Source organism: Gopherus evgoodei, chromosome 4 (assembly GCF_007399415.2).
Source record: "Gopherus evgoodei ecotype Sinaloan lineage chromosome 4, rGopEvg1_v1.p, whole genome shotgun sequence".
NCBI classification, from domain to species: domain Eukaryota; kingdom Metazoa; phylum Chordata; order Testudines; family Testudinidae; genus Gopherus; species Gopherus evgoodei.
In genome coordinates, this window is record NC_044325.1 from 85,090,748 (window position 1) to 85,110,255 (window position 19,508).

General features: G+C 41.2%; 1 protein-coding gene across 1 annotated transcript in view; it reads right to left on the reverse strand.

Annotated features, from left to right (window-relative positions):
* Nucleotides 1–1,845: 1,845 nt before the first annotated feature.
* The window catches only part of EHF (ETS homologous factor), a 41,174-nt gene continuing 23,511 nt past the window's right edge, over nt 1,846–19,508 (reverse strand). The window contains 7 exon segments of the mRNA XM_030560060.1: nt 1,846–2,666; nt 3,531–3,723; nt 5,036–5,095; nt 8,931–8,999; nt 9,088–9,155; nt 11,662–11,725; nt 13,264–13,509. Of these exon segments, the coding sequence (XP_030415920.1) occupies nt 2,567–2,666; nt 3,531–3,723; nt 5,036–5,095; nt 8,931–8,999; nt 9,088–9,155; nt 11,662–11,725; nt 13,264–13,509 (800 nt within the window). The 3' untranslated portion in view covers nt 1,846–2,566.

Here is a 19,508-nt window from a genome sequence, read left to right on the forward strand (position 1 = left end):
CTGAGCTCTTGTGTTTTCTGTAAGGTGTTAGTAAACACATTTTCATGCCTTTTCTACTGATCCTCCCTTAACTTTGGGTTTCAGCTCTATATTCCTTTACAGCCTTCTTCCCTTCAAACTACAAACCGGCAGGACTAGTACCTCAGGCTCAACCCTGTTGGGTTTCAAACATGTTTGGATTTGGACCCAACGGATGCCCAGGGAGACAGATATTGCCCGGACAGATGTAACCTTTATAATTTTCCTGCTATATTCCCAAGAGTTCTTGCTTCTACATTAATGAGGCTGTGGTATTCTTTTTTCACTGGTTTTTGGTTTGGTTTGGTTTGGTTTTTTTGTACAGCCTCTGCACACTTTTGTATAACTCTCATCATTGACCCCTTTTTTTGCAATATCCTCATCCCTAAAAAAATGTTAATTGGAATCTATCTCAGTTTCTTAATTCCTCCATCGTCATCTCAAATTGGATCCTAACCTCACCCTTTTACAAAATCCTGAGCTTCAGCATCCCTTCTGTTTCCCAATGACATAATACAGGGCTGCCTCTATTTTTTTTTAGTTCCTTGCATTCTGAAATATTTGATGTGTTGAGGAAGAGATTTTAACCAAGAGCCAATGACAGCTAGATGTGCATGGGCACTCCCTGTATGGCATGATTGCCACGAGAGAAGGGCCTAAACTACAGACCCAGACCTGAACTTCCCCAGTCTGAATACGATTGGTATGAGCTCATTTCTAATTATTCCAGTGTGTAGAGAGAGTTTTTCATCCAACTGAGAATCACAGGAAGAAGTGGCAGAGATTACAAAAAAGTAGATGCTCCCTTGCTAGCAGTGTTTGGGAAGTACTGGGTGAAATCATAGAATAAGTGCAATGGCGCTTTGCATTCTTTGGCCATGTTCTGGAAACTCCTTCTCAGATGAACTATTGCCTGCCAGAGAGAGCAGCAGGCCTTCATTTGAAGAAATTGGAACTCCCTCCCTGCACTTATTCACCACCAAGTTAGCTTTTCTGTCTTGCACTATTCCCACCAGCCAATCCTCAATGCTTGTCTAATCCCTCTCCAGTTTCTCCCATATGCTCTCAAATGTATTAAACCACCACTGGAAAACATTTTTCTCTTTTTCTACGTGGATACAGTAACCTTTGAAGCATCTGGTACCAGAGAGAATTTGAACAGTTGGTTAGTTTAAAGATGTTTGCCTGTTAGATGTGTCTTTTTTATGTCTTTTGATCCTTGAGGCTATGTCAGCCTAGCAGTCCACCTCAGAGCAGGAAAGAAATCTAGGGCCTTTATCATGGGACATGCTGCATGCTCACTGGCGTTAATGAAGATAGAGGGTATTCAGCACCAGGCACGAAGTACTTTAGCACCTTGCAGGATCAAGTCCTAACCAATAAAAGAGCTATTACAAGTTCTCCAAAGAAATGCTCATAGTCACACAATGCTTTCCCTGCAGTTAACTACAGTTACTAACATAAACTAACTGAGGATGAACCCAGCATCTGAAGTAACTGAAGCAAAGGGAGGCCAGCAGAATGTTAAGATACTCAGAAATTGGTAGGAGAGATGGAACACGTTATTGGACAACAAAACTACAACCCAGGTGATTATGGAACATTTGCTTCTATAAGTATCTCCACAAGGAACAAACACTTAACAATGGGCCATCTTGAAAGGAAAAGTATAACACAATCCAATGGCTGGAAATTGAAACTAGACAAATTCAGACTGGAAATAAGATGTACATTTTCAACAGTGAGTGTAATTAACCATTGGTCCAATTTATCAAGGGTTATGGTGGATTCTCTATCACTGACAGTTTTTAAATCAATATTGGATGTTTCTCTAGAAGATCTGCTCTAAGAATTATTTTGGGGAAGTTTTATGGCCTGTGTTATACAGGAGGTCCTTTCTGGCCTAGGAATCTATTAAAACAACTGCATGGCTCAGAAAGGCCTACTGTTTTATCCACTCAAAGTTCACTTCCTAATTGTATTAACATGCTCTAGCATGTGCAACTGTTGTGGGATAGCTACTTGAAGCAGATGCTTTTAAGCCTCATGCATGCAGTCGTATGTTACTTCATACTCCACAGGTATCCATAGTTGAAATAATATGATCTGAACTGAACAATTGCCCTTGAGTCCTCTTACAAAGATAAGCAACATTGGAACTCATTATTTTTCTCATGTGCAGAAAGCAGGCTGCCTTATTTTAAATTCTTTTACTCATAAAAATACATAATGCCCCATGATTCCCACCTTTACTTGCATGACTCACAGCATTGTCATAAATCACATTACTCCTGCAGCTTATAAAAAAAACTTCACAAGATGTCAAAATTAATCACAATCATATGTTACCATATATCACAGAAAACTGTGTACATTTTTCCCCCATACAGGACATACTTCAACTAAAATAATTTTGATACCAATGATAGTGTTCCTTCTTCCTTTAGAAGTAGGGGGGATTTCCTCCCATTTTGGTACATAAATAGAAGAGAACAGTCTTTGAAATATTTACGTCCAGAAGATTTTGCTGCTGTTTTTGCTGACATCTTCAATTCTCATTTTCTCTCCAGCCACGGGCATTCTTCCCAAATTTATAGACTAATCTCCGGCCATCCACACGCTCCAGTATTTCTCTTTTATAATAGTATCTGTTAAAAGGAAAAAAAAAGAAAGAGATTTGATACTAGGCATTAGAGTTGAGAATAGTCTTTAAGGGACACTGTCAACTAAGAAATTATACTTGTAACTGAACATGTTTTAACTACTTTTATTACAAGTAATATCTAAGGTTATTGTGAATGAAAGAGTTTAGAGAAAACATCTTATCTCTTTTTTATTTTATTTTGTTTTAGTTTATACATTTGCCTGCACCTTGAGTGGATTATGCCACTTTTCAGAAACACCAGCTCATAGCTTATTCAGTGTTGCCAACTCTTGTAATTGGATCACAAGTTTCATGATATTTGACGTTTCTGTAAAAGTGCCAGATTCTGGAATCCTGTGATCAGAAAAGAATCTCAGTTTTCATTTAAAACAAAAAAGAAGTTTCTAGCCCTACTGGGTGCAAAGAAAAGCTTGAAAATGTGAACATCAAAAGGATCCCATGATTTTTAAGCCAATCTCATTATTTTGGGGGGCTTGACTTATGTTCAGGTTGGCAATACTGCTTGTGCATTGCTTAGGCCCAATTTAAATCCTTTGAGTTTAGTAGTGACAAGGTCTTGAACTGGTTCCTTTGCAGAGGGGTGAGTTTTACCTTTTGTGTTTAACTTTCTATAACAGTTAGTTTTACCTGTTTGCATGGCTTGTTCACACAGCAACAAGGGGAGACAAAAACACTTAAAAATTAGAAAATGTAATTATAACGCCCTCAAAATCAATAATCGAACTCAGATGGCAGATGTAACAAATTAAATTACTTTTAACTCATTTTTTTAAAATTAATAAGATTCCAAATTGATGCAATATCTCTTTAATTATTCCAGGATTAATGTTTTCTCAACTCATGCTACCTCATAGCCCGGCTGAGTTTCTCATAAGTCATGCTGCTATTGTTTTTCTTCTTTCCCCAGAGCTGAGCCACCCCGCCTCAATTTAAAAACCTGAAGACACCTTCAGACCGTCTTTCCCACTTAAATCCTGGGTTCTTCTCTGAATTCAGGAGAATATCTCTGATAAATTCCCAGAGGTGCGTTCCTCGAGGATCTGAAAGAAGATGGAAGAAACAGACTTTTTCTGGGGTACTTTTTGTTTTTGGTTTTGGTTTATTTTGGTATGGTAGGTTGCTCACAGAAAATGACTTGTCTGCATAGAAACCACAATCTGACTATGCCTCCAGACTTCCATGTACGTTGTCTGAGATGTGTTATGCAGTAATCTAAGAGACAAGGTGGGTGAGGTAATATCTTTTATTTGACCAACTTCTGTTAGTGAGAGGCAAGCTTTCAAGCCACACAGAGCTCTTCTTCTGGTCTGGGAAAGGTGCTCCAAGGGTCACAGCTAAATGCAAGATGGGACAGATTGTTTAGCATTGTTTAGCACATAGTCTAAAGGACCATTCAAGGCAGAAAGCTTGTCTCTCTCACCAACAAAAGTTGGTCCAAAAAAAGATTGTACCTCACCCACCTTGTCTCTCTATATTCTGGGACCAACACAGCTACAACTACACTGCATAAAGCAGTAATCTTGACATTTCTCAAATTGAGGTTATCTTCAGAATAGCTCCCCAAAGATTTGCATAGCTCTGTAAAGCTGCAGCAAAATACCGCACCAACTCACCCTCAGAAAGTTGGATGCAAAACAGAAAAATGGCATCTAAGCCAGTCTTTGTTTCATATTACAAAGCTCAGGACTTTGCATTAGTCCTATCAAGTGTGTACCCTGTTAAAGCCACATACCGCAGACCGCTGCTTCGTTGCTTAATACTTCTATACCATGACTTTTGGCACTTACACCAATTCAGGAAGGAAAATCACTTCAAATGATTTGCCCAGAAAGCTGTGGCGTTCTCCCCTACTAAAGAGTAGTAAGGAGGATATGTTCATGAACCATTTGCCAAAATGGATGGAAATATTTGCACAGCCAGGGTGTAACCTTAAATCTCCATAATGGATGTGGATAATGAATCCTTCCTTCGTGGAGAGATGAGCCAAGGGCATTGCAAGGATTGAATTTCTCAGAGAGGAGATAGTTCTGGGGGCCAAGACATCTCCTAACTTCTTTTCAACCCAGCAATTATGTCTTAAAGGAGGACACAGTAAAAGTTCATCTAATTCTGGGTTTCTGAAAGGTCCTTATTGATTAGAGCATTATTTGGAACTTCTGCGCTACCCTGGACAAAGCAGTTGGTCAGATCCTCAGCTGGTGTAAATCAGTGTAGCTCCATTTGACACATTTGCTTTGAAACTGGGCTCTTTCTTTCTGTTGCTTCCTTTTTCTCCCAAAACTTGAACCTAAGCTTGTACTCTCTCTGGGCCATTAATCAAGCCACTAGCGTTGCCATAAGTAGTTGACTTACTGTGCTTCTTGGTGTGGGACTTTGGGGGATGATCGTGTGTTTTTTTCTCATCTGAAGACTCTGCGGAGGATGAAAATGAAATTATTCTTATAAACTTGGCTAAAGGTTTTCTGTTGACTAGCAGATTAAAAAATAAAAACTACAACAATGAATAATTACCTGTTTTAAAGAAAATTGTCTTTCAAAAACTAAATGAGTAATCCAGGGTTTTTTTTAATCAGCCAGGCTACACTTCACAAAGAGATCATTGATGAATAAAAGACAAATACAGAGGTATGCCGTTGATTCTGGACATGTTAATTAGATAACAAATACCTCGCCCCATGTCCCTTGCACCGTGTATGTCAGAGTGAAAAATAAGAGGAGCATATATAAAAGCTATCCTGAATCCTCCCATTGTGGCCCAGACTTCGCTGTACCATGTAACATTGGGGCTTTTTTTTTGGTTGTTCTATAGATGATCTAATGTGAATTGTATGTAATGGTACTAATGTAATGTACACTCTCACCTGCCTAAATGGAGAATTATCTGACAAGGCATTGTTCTTAAGAAAAAAATGAAAGCCGAGTAGTCCCAGAACTCAAGCTGGTGTTGTTAGGAATTTTTGACAGCTGGGCATATATATTTTTTTACAACTATAAGCCACAAGAACATGCTACTTCTCATCAGTGCAACATTTCTGCCTGTAAACACTCTTAAAAGGCACCAGATTTCTAGCTCAAGCCAGCCATTCCTCAGAAAAATAAGAAGTTGTATTTATTCATTTCTTATCACCTATCTAGAAGATGATATTTCTGTGTTTGATAGTCACCTTCTTGGAAATTAACAAAATCTGAATCTATTACTGACATTAACACAAAAGGTTTCTTTTAATCAGGCTGAGAACTTTCACAAGGTCTATGAAACAATTCTAAGTCCCCCTTGTGCTTGCCCTGCAGGATATTTAGTGCCTGAATTCCATAAAGTAAATGCTTAAGACTCATGCATATTTTTTCAGTGGCTAAGTATTCACAATTACCAAAATTTTGCATGGAACGCAGGAATTTGCATGTGCAAATGACTTAATGTAAATATCTATTTGCATAAAATCTTGCCTGATTAGCACATGCATCTGCAATAATTGTGTCTAAAAAAAATGGGTGCAAAAATATTTACAGACATACTGTACACTACAACCAATTGAAAATATGAACTCAGAAGTAGGGTTGTCCAGAAAACTGAATATTAGGTCTAGGTGCAGGCCTGAAAAATTGAAAAAAAATAAATAATAATTTCAGGTCAGCCTGGATGAAAGTGTTGTGATATTTTTGGTGTACCAAAATGTTAAAAAAATGACTTTCAATGTTTAGTGTTTTTAATAAATTTTAAATTATTTTAAAAATAAACCGTGGGAAATTCCAAAAACAAAAAGTCAAAATGTTTCATTTCATAAATGCTGAAATGAACTCTTTCTGACATTTCTGGAAAAACCATTCTGACCAAAACAATTTGCCAAAATTGGTCTAAATTTTTGAATGGTTTCGATTAACCCAAATTTGCATTTTTGCGTGTGTGAAAAAAATGTTTCACACAAGGTTTTGCTCAGCTCTACTCAGGGCAGAGAGGACAGTCCAGGTCTACCCTGTTTTAAGTCTGATACACTATGGTCTTGACCCACAGCTCTGGGCTCATGTTTATATATCCTGCCCACTTTCAGAGAGCCCACTGTTTACTTGCCAGCCCACTTTCAGAGAGCACCAGCCACTGATGGAAGTCACTGAGCTTGTGAAATTAAATTGATTTTGCTGACTTTATCCATGTTAAGCTCCCATAGACATCACTCAACTGTATATCAAAAGTCAGTGGGACTTTTGTCTTGATTAAGGACTGCAGGGTCAGGTCCTTAATTTGTAGGTAGTTTTACCTAAAAATACAATTATTAAAAAAAACACCTGATTTTAGAATCCCCTATTTAGCTTTAAATAGCTTTGTATATTCGACTTAGCTGGTAATTTATTCAGTAAGGGTCAATTGCCTTCTACTTAGTGATTTATTCTTTATTACACCTGTGTAAACAGCCTCCCATTCTGCCTTTACACTTCCACGGAGCCCTGTTCTGAGCACACAACATTTGAAGGCTGGGGCTTGACAGATAAAAAGAATTATGATGCAGTTTCAGCAAAGCTGCCTTGCAAAACTTGTGACAAAAGATTTCATATTATTTGCATATGATTCAGGAATGAGCTACTTCTTTATGGGATATACAAATTTAGTTTTTACAACAGGCTGTGCCCTTGGCGTGCCACCCTAGCTCTAGGCTCAACAAGTCAGCATATACACATACCAAGCCAAGAGTCCTGCTGATTCCCAGCACTGTCAGAAAGCTCTGAAGAGCTGGCAGCCATTTTATGAGAATGGGCGTTGGCAAGAGAAAAAGCAATTGGGTTTGGTGGGGGTTTTTTACATTTATTGCTCAATGCATTTGTTTAAAGTGCATGTCACCTTGGCGAGCCTTGCTGTGCTTCTAGGTGAGGGCCACGCTGAGCATGCACATGCAGATACTGTTATTGTAATCTGCCCTTTAATTGTTTCAGGTCAGTTTAAGGATGAAGGACCAGTGGGCAAATGAACTGAACAGTACCCAGCCTGAGTCTCAGTGGGGAGCTGCATAGGCAGTGGGAGGAGTGTAGTCACACTGCATTTCTTCTTTCCATCTCTTCCCATATCTCATTCTTTCACTTTTCTTTTCTCTCTCTCTCTTTCTCTTCTCTCTCTCTCTCTCTCTCTCTCTCTCACCCTGGTATTATTTTACCTTTGATTCTTTTTCAGTATTTGTTTCTCTTTAGATTACTTTCTCTTTTCCCCCTTTTCTTTCCTTATGTTTTCTCCCTCCTTCACCATGTTCCCTCAAGAGTCCTTGCTTCTTGTCAATCAACTTTTTCTTTCTAATCTTTCTTCTCCTTCTCTCTCTTCTATCCTTCTCTCTCTCTTTCCCTTCTTCTTCTTCCCTTCTTCTACCTTCTCCAATCTCTCTTCTTCTTCTTCTTTTCTTCTCTTCCCATCACTTCTCTCTCTCCCCTTTCCTCACTTCCTGCCCACAGCTGCCACTAAGTCACTATCCTCTAAATCATGCTTGCCCCATTTTCATGTGTCTACCCACTACCACTCACTGATGCTTTTACCACTCTCTACTCCCCATGCACCTGTCACTCACCCACTATCTCACATGCCTACAAAAAGGCAGATTATATTCCTATTACATTCTCTTTATACTACTCAGGAGGTGCAAAGAGGCCATCAAAGGGGTAAAATGGCATGCTGTGGACATGACATGCAGAGGCACCATAGGGCTGGAGTAGGTGATCCACTGAAGCTGTGGGAAAGCTGCCTGGGAAGTATGTCCGGGAACACTCCCTGCTCTGTTGCAGTTCAGTAGAAGAGACTTATGCTTGCCTATGGCCACTCTGTGCTGATGTAACACCATATCTGGCCATTGATACCTGTATATGGATCACTTTGCTCACCACTGAAGTGCACTTCTGAGGCAGGATGAGGCAGTCCTTTAGTTGTGCACAGCCACACCACAAAACAGATTATGAACAGGATAGGGACTTCTTAAATCTTTCGAACACTCTCTTTCCACCTTGAGTCAGTCACTTGAAAAAGATATGGGGGAGTCACCCTGAGGTTCTGTTTATTTGATGTTCGTTTTTTCATGAACAAAGAGAGGAGAGCAAAGCACCTTTTAATAACTATGTAGTTAGGATCGCTAAAAACAGCTAATATCAACATCAGTATTGCTTAGTTTTAAAACTATTGATAGCTACACTCAGACCTGCAACAAGACCTTTTATATAGCGTAATTCTAGGGTGTGTGACAAAAATGATCAGCAATAGAATTAAGAGCATCTTAACCAAGAGGCTGGTGACTGGTTGTAGTCGCGGAAATCTGTGCACGACAGAAGTTTTAACTGTCCAATAACTCTGGGGATTAAAAAGAAAAGTTTATATTAACATCCTCTTCCACAATAAAACACTTCATAAATGCCTGAAGCATTGTGATGGTAGGTACCGACTGTGCTACCACAACCACTGTCATACAAATAATTCTCTTCTTTCCAGGAGGCCATTAGGACGGAGCTGAAAGAAGGGACCAAAAGGAAAGTATATCAGTAAAAGAATACTATCCAGCAGTGAGATGAATAACAATGAGACACTGAACCAGTAGGAGTAAGAGAAAAGCGACAAATAAAAGACCATGGTGAAAAAAACATGCAATTGCTACCCATAGACTGCTAGTTCACCCATGCCGTTTGTACACTAGGGCAATTTGTTACATACAGAACATTAATTTTAAAAAATACTTTGTCTTGGCCTGTATGTTTCTAATATTCTCTCAGGTAATATTTCAATTATGTGTGTTCCAATGGGAGGCCAGCTCTTCTTCTGCCTGACGCAGCGGTGAAAGTGTATGACATTATGCTTTGTTGCTATGGAAATGATTGCGTCCTCAACAATTCAGCATTCTAGTAGAATTGAAGAAATTAAGTTATATTCTTTGTTTGTATTATGGTGGTGCCCAGAAGCCCTTACTGAGGCCAAGGCTCCCTTTAGTTAGGTGACACATCAGTTCATAAAAAAAAAACATGATATAACTGAAAGTTCAACCTTCTAATGTGGGTCCCATTTTATATATTATAGTAACCAATGCAGAATCTCTATTGAGGATCATACTCAGGGCCTGGTGCTAAATTTACATATATCCTTAAACCTAAAGGACATCTTATGGGCACAAATGCATAAACACATGAATATGGAAGATTTTTAAAGCCACCCTTAGACTCTTAGTGCTTCATACAATACAAGGAAAATTCAATGGAATGTTATAATAGCAGACTCATAATCTGCACACATTTGATTCTCTTGTCAGCAGCTGGTGAAATCATGAGCTTTTTGCATTACAACTTTTCAGGCCAGAGATGTTAAGCTTGTCTTTCTTTGTCTTTCCAAGTCAAAGGCAATGAAGCATAAGACTCAGATTTGGGATTTATTTATTTTTTCAAGTTAATGCAATTGGAAACTGAAAATGAGTCACTAGCTAAATCATCTTGTTTGGCTGCATTAACATTGTATGACACGGGAATTTAGCAGGCATTAGAACTTATAGCTACAAGTTGGGGCATCCCGAGCCCATGTTCTTACAGTAGTGCACACCCTTTCTTGTTGGACATCTGATCCACCCCGATGTCTCTGAAAATAAACCTTACCCAGTTAAATCTTGGGGAGATTATTTATTTGGCCTCACGCTTACAGCTGTGCTAGCATCCACACTGAGGCAACCTTCCTTGACTTAGTAGGACCAGATAGGATTCCCCTCTGAACCCACCAACTTCATTTCTATCTCATCACAAGGAGCTGGCGTGTAGCCATGTCAAGTTCTCCCATCCTCAAGAAGCAGCACGCCCAGCCCCTGCCAGCTCGTGGAACATACTGACTGTGCCTGGGTAATTTAAACCTGGGCTTTTCATGTGGCAATGAGCAGAGCATCATCACAGCCCCATTGCACCGGCCCCAATCCAGCAATAGTTTTTAATAGTGGGGAAATGACCACCATAAAAAAAAAGTGAATACACAAGGCTCTAATAGTTGCACAGTCTTTAGATGAATACTTTGTGCTGGTCTTGTGTATCTCTACTGAGGTTGTGGATTAAGACTTAATCAGGCCAAGATCCACAAAGATATTGGGGATTCCTCCTCAGAGATTTTATCTTTCTCATATAGAAGACCTTTCCTTTCTCCAACTCAAATGCAGGTAACTCCCGTGTAGCAGAAAGTCAACCTGCAGCTATACACAGGACTGTTACCTGCTATTCTTCCTCTGTCTGTGTCTCACTGTTCTGTCTGACCCAGCTCTGACTAAGGGGAACATATACCAAAAATCCTAAATTCCTGCCTTGATCTGTGCCTAGCCATATTCTATGTCACAGGGAAAAGGGAACAGACTAGATGAATGAAATAGGTTGTCAGTGTTTGTCTGAAGCACTTCATGCTGTAAGTTGATATTGATTCTTCTGGGAAATAGTATGTGGGTATGGCAGTGGCTCATTAACACATCTACATATAAGGGATTTGAGAGTGGCTATGTAGAGAGAAGATCTGGAGTGTGAACTGAGCCATTCTTGGAAAGGAACCCTGAAAATGGTCAAAGTTGAGGAGAAGACTTGAGCTTGATTTTGTGTTGTTCCATTGTAGTTCTTTTTAATAATGAAACCAAGCCCCAGGGAGGAAGTTATGAGCCACTACAAATTGGGCAAACTATGTTTGGAGGAAGGTGATGAAGATACTGGTCAGGTGACATTTTAGAGGTCTCCTAACTCAAGTAACCCTATGCAATCTAGTGTTTCTGGTACGATGTGAGACCTCAGAGATTCAGTAAAGAGAATTTACCGACATTTTAGAAACCTCAGTTTTAATTTCATCTCCATTATTTAATGACCTCTTCTCTGGAAAACAGACTTGTTTTGGTATTTAAGTGAAGCTGTTGCTAAAACATCCACTACGAATTTTAACTTAGCAGCTATTTTCCTTTATCACTGACATCTAGGTAAAGTCAAGTTACCTGGCACACTATAACAATTGCTATTACTCACCTGTTTGTTCTGTTTTTACAACGATATTATGTGATGGGTACATTTCACTGCCACACTGACCTGCAAGAGATTGCATGGGAGAGGAGATGTGTAATTATGCACACAGCACACACAGGAAAGATAGGGCTTCAAGCAGGGATCGATACCAAAGGGCTTATTTTGAAAAGACATGAGGTCACACACACACACACCCTCTGCCCACACCCTGTGAACTCCTCATTGAACTTCTTAGTGTGAATCTGCTAAATTACTATGATATGGCTGGAAATGGGAAGTGTCAGGTCAATGGACAGAAGGAAGGAAAAGTCTGTCATTTTTACCTTACTACGTCTGTTTCAGAGACGGTGGGTCAGGTAATCTGTGTTATTGGACCAACTTCTGCTGGTGAGAGAGAAAAGCTTTTGAGGCACACAGAGTTGTTCTTCAGCTCTGGGAAAGGTACTCTGAGCATCACAGCTAAATACAAGGTGGAACAGATTGTTTGGCATAAGTAGTTAGCACGAATTCTAAAGGACCAGTCAAGGTAGAGTGGCCTGTTAACGCCCCAGAAGTCACAGGACAAAAAGAGGGGTTAGTGGGTTACAGATTGTTGTAATAAGCTATAAATCCCGTGTCTCTGTTCAGTTCATGATTTTTAGTGTCTAGCAGAATTATGAAGTTAAGCTCCCAAGCTCATCTTTTGAAAGTGTTATGCAGGTTTCCTTTGTGGATGAGGACTCATAGGTCAGATATAGAGTGAGTGTTTTGTGAAGTGTGCACCCACAGGTGATAGGGTGTTTTTGTCTTTTATCATTTTCCTGTCTGATTTCATTCAAGAGTGTAGTGATTGTCTTGTTTCACACACACAGTTGTTATTGGGGCATTTAGTGCACTAGATGAAGTACACCACATGTTGTAATATGGAATGTGTAGGATCCATGGATCTTGGAAGGTGTGTTGTGGGGGTGTTGATCATTGTACAGTGGAGATATGTCTACAGATTTTGCATCTGTTTTTCTAGAAGGGACTGGTGCCACATTGAGTTGATGTATCTCTCTCTCACCAATGGAAGTTGGTCCAGTGAAAGATATTACTTCACCCTCTCTAATATCTTGGGACCGACACAGCTACAACTACCCTGCATACATCTATTTCAGTCATTCAACAGAATGAGTTGTCTTCTTGTTACATGAGGCCTCAAAAGCATGGAGGGGAGTTCTACACTTCTGCACACCTATGAATCTCCTGAGCATCAGTGGGTTACAGAGCTCCTTTTTGCCATATAAGAATGTGGGCTACCTGTTAATAAAGAAAACCTTTGTCTTTACTGATAAAACATCTCATCTGTTTTCATGTCTTTTCCCAATATTGCTAAATTGAATAATATCTTGTGGACCAGGTAAGACCTTAGTAAAGTGGGGGATAACCAGAAGTTTCAGTCCTCTGTCTCTTAGGAGCTCCGCAGAAATGAGGTTGCACTCCTGGGAAACTCTTAAACCCATCACAAGCAGAGCTTCAGTCACTGCAAGGCTGAGGAATATAAGTGGCCTTAGATCAACTCAGAATTCACAAAATTGTGGTTGCAGTCCTGTCCTGTCCATGCGCTAGTGTATATTTACCATTCCATTTTAGGTGCTGAAGGTTGCTGTAAAGAAGCTGGCCGGCTGTCCCAGCTGCATGGGTGAATTCGTGCAAAGTCATGCTGCACAGATGTTCGCCATCAATGTCAAAGTCCTGGAAAGGTATGCAGTTGGCATCTAGCTGGTTAGTATCCAGGAAATGCTGTAGCCACTCCCACACCTGGTACTTGGTCCAGTATTGAGGGTATATCTCATGCCACTGAGTTCCATAGAAACTGCCAGGCACTGGGAAAGAGAAATATTACGTATTCACTCTGTCTGTTAACACAACAGTAATACTGAGCACAGAATGTCTATGTGCTGTGTACAGGAAAGAAAGCATGGTCTGGTGCAGGGGTAGGCAACCTATGACATGCATGCCAAAGGCGGCACGCGAGCTTATTTTCAGTGGCACTCACACTGCCCGGGTCCTGGCCAGCAGTCCGGAGGGATCTGCATTTTAATTTAATTTTAAATGAAGCTTCTCAAACATTTTAAAAATCTTATTTACTTTACATACAGCAATAGTTTAATTATATATTATAGACTTATAGAAAGAGACCTTCTGAAAAGGTTAAAATGTATTACTGGCATGCGAAACCATAAATTATAGTGAATAAATGAAGACTCGGCACACCACTTCTGAAAGGTTGCTGACCCCTGGTGTAGTGCTTAAAGCACATCATTGGAAGCCAGCAGATCTGATTTCTCTTCCTAGTCCCTAATACTAATTTGCTGATTGTCCTTGAGCAAGTCACCTTAATGCTCTTTGACTCAGCTTCTCAATCTGTAAAATGGAAAAAATCAAACTAACCTAGGTTACTGAGGTATTGTGGGAATTAATTAGTTCATGTTTGTAACATGCTTTCAAGTTCTTGGGTGGAAGGCTCTACAGGCGGGAAAACTATTAGAGCATAGATGTATTGACGCCCACATGGGAAAAGGCACCTTTGAAGTATGTATAATAATGATGGGACAAATCCTGCAGTTCTTGTTCGGGCAAAACTCCCTTTGAAATCAGTGGGAGTTTGGCTTGAATAAGGACTGAATAAATGCTGAATATGGACTTCAAGATTTAGCCAATAATGATCAAATAAATGTATATTTAGAGGTATATTATTACACAGATTTTACTATCATATATAACCACCAACAAACATCAGCTGTGTAGCACAGCTGGCATCCTAGTAAAGGCAGAGAAACAACTCATGCCTTGTGTTTGGAGATACCTCAATAGATCTCTTAATGTGCAAGGCTCCCTAATTTGTTCCTCAGAGGTTTTACTGAACATCGAAATTCTTTTTTGGTTGGCCAAATCCTCCAGAACAGCCTCTGTTACGTTCTTTAATGAAGATAATTTGTATTAAAAATGCTAGAATCTAAGTGTGCAAAAAGGATTTGTGCCCGCCACTGGGGTAATGAGATGTTGATACCCTGCCACAGGAGTAATGAGATCATAGGTGTGCGCAGCACATTTCATTAGAGTGTTCACCCAGGGAGCCCTGCCCTAGCCTGCCCCCGCCATGCCCCCATCCACTCCCTCCTACTTCCTGCCCCCTGACTGCCCTCCTCAGAACCCCCAATCCCCCCCGCTCCTTGTCCCCTGACTACCCTCTCCTGGGACCCCTGCCCTTAACTGTTCCCCAGGAACCCACCCCCTATCTAAGCCTCCCCCTCCTTGTCCCCTGATTGCCCCCCTAGGACCCTACTCCCTACTGTCCCCTGACTTCCCTAACCCTTATCCACACCCCCGCCCCCAGCCAGACCCACGGGACTCCCATGCCTATCCAACCACACCCCGCTCCCTGACAGGACTCCCAGAACTCATGACCCATACAACCCCTCTGCTCCCTGCCTGCCCTAACCCCTCTCCACACCCCCGGCTCCTGACAGGCCCCCCCGAACTCCTGACTCATCCAACCCCTCCCAGCTCCTTGTCCCTCAACCACCCCCTCCAGAGACCCCCACCCTAATTGCTCCCCAGGACCCTCCTTGCCCCTGTCCCCTGACTGTCCTGACCCCTATCCACTCCCTGCCCGCTGACAGACCTCAGGACTCCCATGCCCCATCAACCCCCCCTGCTCCCTGACTGCCCCCTCCAGAGACCCCCCACCCCTAACCACCCCCCTGGGATCCCACCCCCTATGAACCCACCCTGCTCCCTGTCCCCTGAATGCCCCCACCCCTTATCCAACCCCCCCAGACCCGGACCCCTTACCATGAGGCTCCTACCAGCATATTCTGCTCCACTCAGAGCCAGACACACTGCCCCGCAGGAGCGGGCAGCCCTGTCCCTCAGAATGCTGCGCGCGCAGTGGCATGGCTCTGGATGAGCGGGGAGCATGTATGCCTCCCCACGGAGCCAAACACTGCCCCACGGGAGCATGCAGCCCCGGCCCCCAGAGCGCTGCACATGCAGCGGCATGGCTCCAGGGGAGGGGAGAAGGCGGAGGAGGGGCTGGCGGCTTGCTGTGCTCAGCCAGGCACTCCAGCCCAGGAGCGCAGACCCCGCGGCTTGGCACGCCAGGAGAGTGGGGCCATTTTCCCACTCCTGCATTAGGGTGTGCCTGGGCACACCCAGCACAACCCGTGCACACGCCTATAAATGAGTTGTCGATATTCGGGGACGATACCAAGCTGGGAGGGGTTGCAAGTGCTTTGCAGGATATGATTAAAATTCAAAATGATCTGCAAAAACTGGAGAAATAGTCTGAAGTAAATAGGATGAAATTCAATAAGGACAAATGCAAAGTACTCCACTTAGGAAGGAACAATCAGTTGCACACATACAAATGGGAAATGACTGCCTAGAAAGGAGTACTATGGAAAGGGATCTGGGGGTCATAGTGGATCACAAGCTAAATATGAGTTAACAGTGTAACACTGTTACAAAAAAAGCAAACATCATTCTGGGATCTATTAGCAGGAGTATTTTAAGCAAGACACAAGGAGTAATTCTCCCACTCAACTCCACGTTGATTAGGCCTTAACTGCAGTATTGTATTCAGTTCTGTGTGCCACATTTCAGGAAAGATGTGGACAAATTGGGGAAAGTCCAGAGCAGAGCAACAAAAATGATTTAAGGTCTAGAAAATATGAACTGGGAGGGAAGATTGAAAAAATTGGGTTTGTTTAGTCTGGAGAAGAGAAGACTGAGAGGGGACATGATAGCAGTTTTCAAGTACATAAAAGGCTGTTACAATGAGGAGAGAGAAAAATTATTCTCCTTAACCTCTGAGGATAGGACAAGAAACAATGGGTTTAAATTGCAGCAATGGGGGTTAAGGTTGGACATTAGGAAAAACTTCCTAACTATCAAAGTGGTTAAGCACTGGAATAAATTGTCAAGGGAGGTTGTGGAATCTCCATCATTGGGGATTTTTAAGAGCAGGTTAGACAAATACCTGTCAGGGATGGTCTAATACATAGTCCTGCCTTGAGTGCAGGGGACCGGACTAGATGACCTCTTCAGGTCCCTTCTAGTCCTGTGATTCTATTATTCTATGTTCTAATTTACCAAGGCTAGCACAGGCACCACAAATGATTGCTGGGGATCCTGTGTGTGGTGCGGGGAGGAGAAAAACAATCCTTCACTGACTTGACCACTCACGGGCTGTCTAATCTCCGGCAGAAGGACTGGAATGGAAAGTAATTCAATGAGAGGCAACTCATAGCCTGATTTATACATCTGGCAGCTTGGGAAGGTGTAAATCATAAGGCCAACCCTGAGATTTGTGTGTGCAAAAGTTAGTGTGCACAATGTAGTGGTGAAAATATTGACTATATTAATATGAATAACAGATATTAATATTAATAATGCGTATACAATGTTGTACATTTGCACAGCACTTTATACACAAACACACACCAGACCTCATTCACATTGACCAGTAACCTCTTCTGTAAATGAAACTACTCACAGAGTCAGGGACTACTCAGTGAATAAGCATATCAGAGTCTGGTCCTGATAAAAGGATATATTCCCTGCCCTAAAGCGTTTACAACCTAGATTAGCCAGGACAAGCACACACAAGGCAAGAGAGGGGATGATGTGTTGGGATTGTTTGAGAGGAAAAAAACAAAAGCAGGACTGCTTGAAGAGGTGGGGTTGAAGGAAGAATTTGAAGCAGGAGAGAGAAGGTGCTTGGAAAACGAGGACAATCACATAGTTCCAGATATAGTCTACAGTGTGAAAAAAGACATGAGGTGCAACTTGGGGAAAGGAGACAAATTATTATTGGAAAGGGCACAGGGGAAGTAGTGGAAAATGAGAACAGATGCAGGTAGGGATGAGAATTTTCAGGGCCTTAGAGATGAGGATAGGGAACCTGAATTTGATGCAGTAAGGAACAGGAAACCAAAAAAAGGGATCCAAGGAGAGGGATCAATCGGAGCAATAGGAGAGGAAGATTACTTTTGCAGCAATAATTTGAATACTGGAGTGGCAAAAATCTGAGAAGCAGGGATGCCAAGTAGGTGTGAGTTTCAGCAGTCAAGTTCATTAGGATATGAACAAGATTTTAGCAGAGAAGAGTGGGGTCATAAGGAAAGGCCAGATTGCTTTAGCTCACTACAAGATATGGGCTTAATGCAGCAATTAATGCATGAAATTCTATGGCTTGTGTCATTTCCGAGGGCAGACTCGGTGATCATAGTGATCCCTTATGACCTTCAAGTATCAGAGGGGGAGCATATTAGTCCGGATCTGTAAAAGCAGCAAAGAGTTCTGTGGCACCTTATAGACTAGCAGACGTATTAGAGCATGAGCTTTCATGGGTGAATACCCACAGGGCCGTCCTTAGGCATAGGCAACATAGGCAGCTGCGTAGGGCATCTGAAAATTTGGGGCACCTCTGGGTCTTAGTGTCCACCCTTTTGTTTTCCTATCCCTGTTTTGACCCTTCCTGCAGGCTCCCACAGATGGCTGCTCTAGCCTGGTGAGTCTTCCTTGGGAGGGAATCTAGTAGTTTAAAAGTGAAAAAACCTCCAGCCTGCCTGACCTATTAGCACAACATTGAAACTGTTAAAGAGACATTCAAGGGGTAATAAAGCCATTTAACAGGCATTTGCCAACCCCAAGGTATATAGTGACAGGTTTCAGAGTGGTAGTCCTGTTAGTCTGTATCAGCAAAAACAAGGACGAGTCCTTGTGTCACCTCAAAGACTAACAAATTATTTGGGCATAAGCTTTTGTGGACTAGAACCCATTTCATCAGATGTCCACGAAAGCTTATGCCCAAATAAATTTTTATACTGTCAGTTTCTGACTTTACTGACAAAAACAGTTGTGCATTAATGTAATATTTACACAGAACATGTCAGTCTACAGGACCTTAGTTTAAAATTTGCTTTAAAAATATTTCATTAGTGAGCTGGTGAAGATTATAAAATCACATTTCTAAAAAATGCTTGCATAGAGTTTTAGATGCACAATCATCTTTAGCCTTAAACGTGTGGATCTTCAGACATAGTTTTTTAAATAAATCCTTCAAAAGACCTCCCTTATCTAAAATACACATTTTAATTACTATAGTTAAAAAAAAAGTGCTTCCAAGTCTTCCTGTCCTTTCTGTCCATCCCTTCACCACATCTCCCCCCACTCCCCACTGAAGAGAGCCCTTAAAGGGACAACAGTCCTTCCCTTCCAGATAGCTGGACAAAGAGTTCCCTTTCTTTACTTCTGACTATCCGACAAACTAGTTTTAAAAGAACCCGCCAGCAAAATCAGTACCTTAGTAAGACAAAATCCTTGTTATACCTAAAATCTTTGGAAACATATTTTTTTAAAGTTGGTGAAATTTCATAACCATGTCTCTTGTTATGGAGATCACACAAAGTAAATTACTGTTCCCTTTTTCTAAAAGCAATGAACATTATTATGAACACACTAAATCTCTCTGATTAATTTAAAAGAATGTCTTTGTTTCAGTGAGTTAAATATGTAGTAATTTGGAATGCTGGCTTAAGATTTGAGTACATTTAAAATATAAATTCAACTTAGAAATACTGATGAAGAAAATGTAAAACAGAGAAGAGCTGCATCATGTGTTCCATTATATGTAATGTTGTATTCAGCAGGACAGCTGACTCACCCTTACTATGAAGTTTTTGCAAATAAATCTCTGACAAACTTCAGGGCATATCAAAAAACCTGTGACTGACATTTTTTATTCCCAAATTTTAGTGCTTTTAATTAGGTACTTTCTTCATGTCCATTCTGCATGAGGGAGAGTGCATGGAAGTCT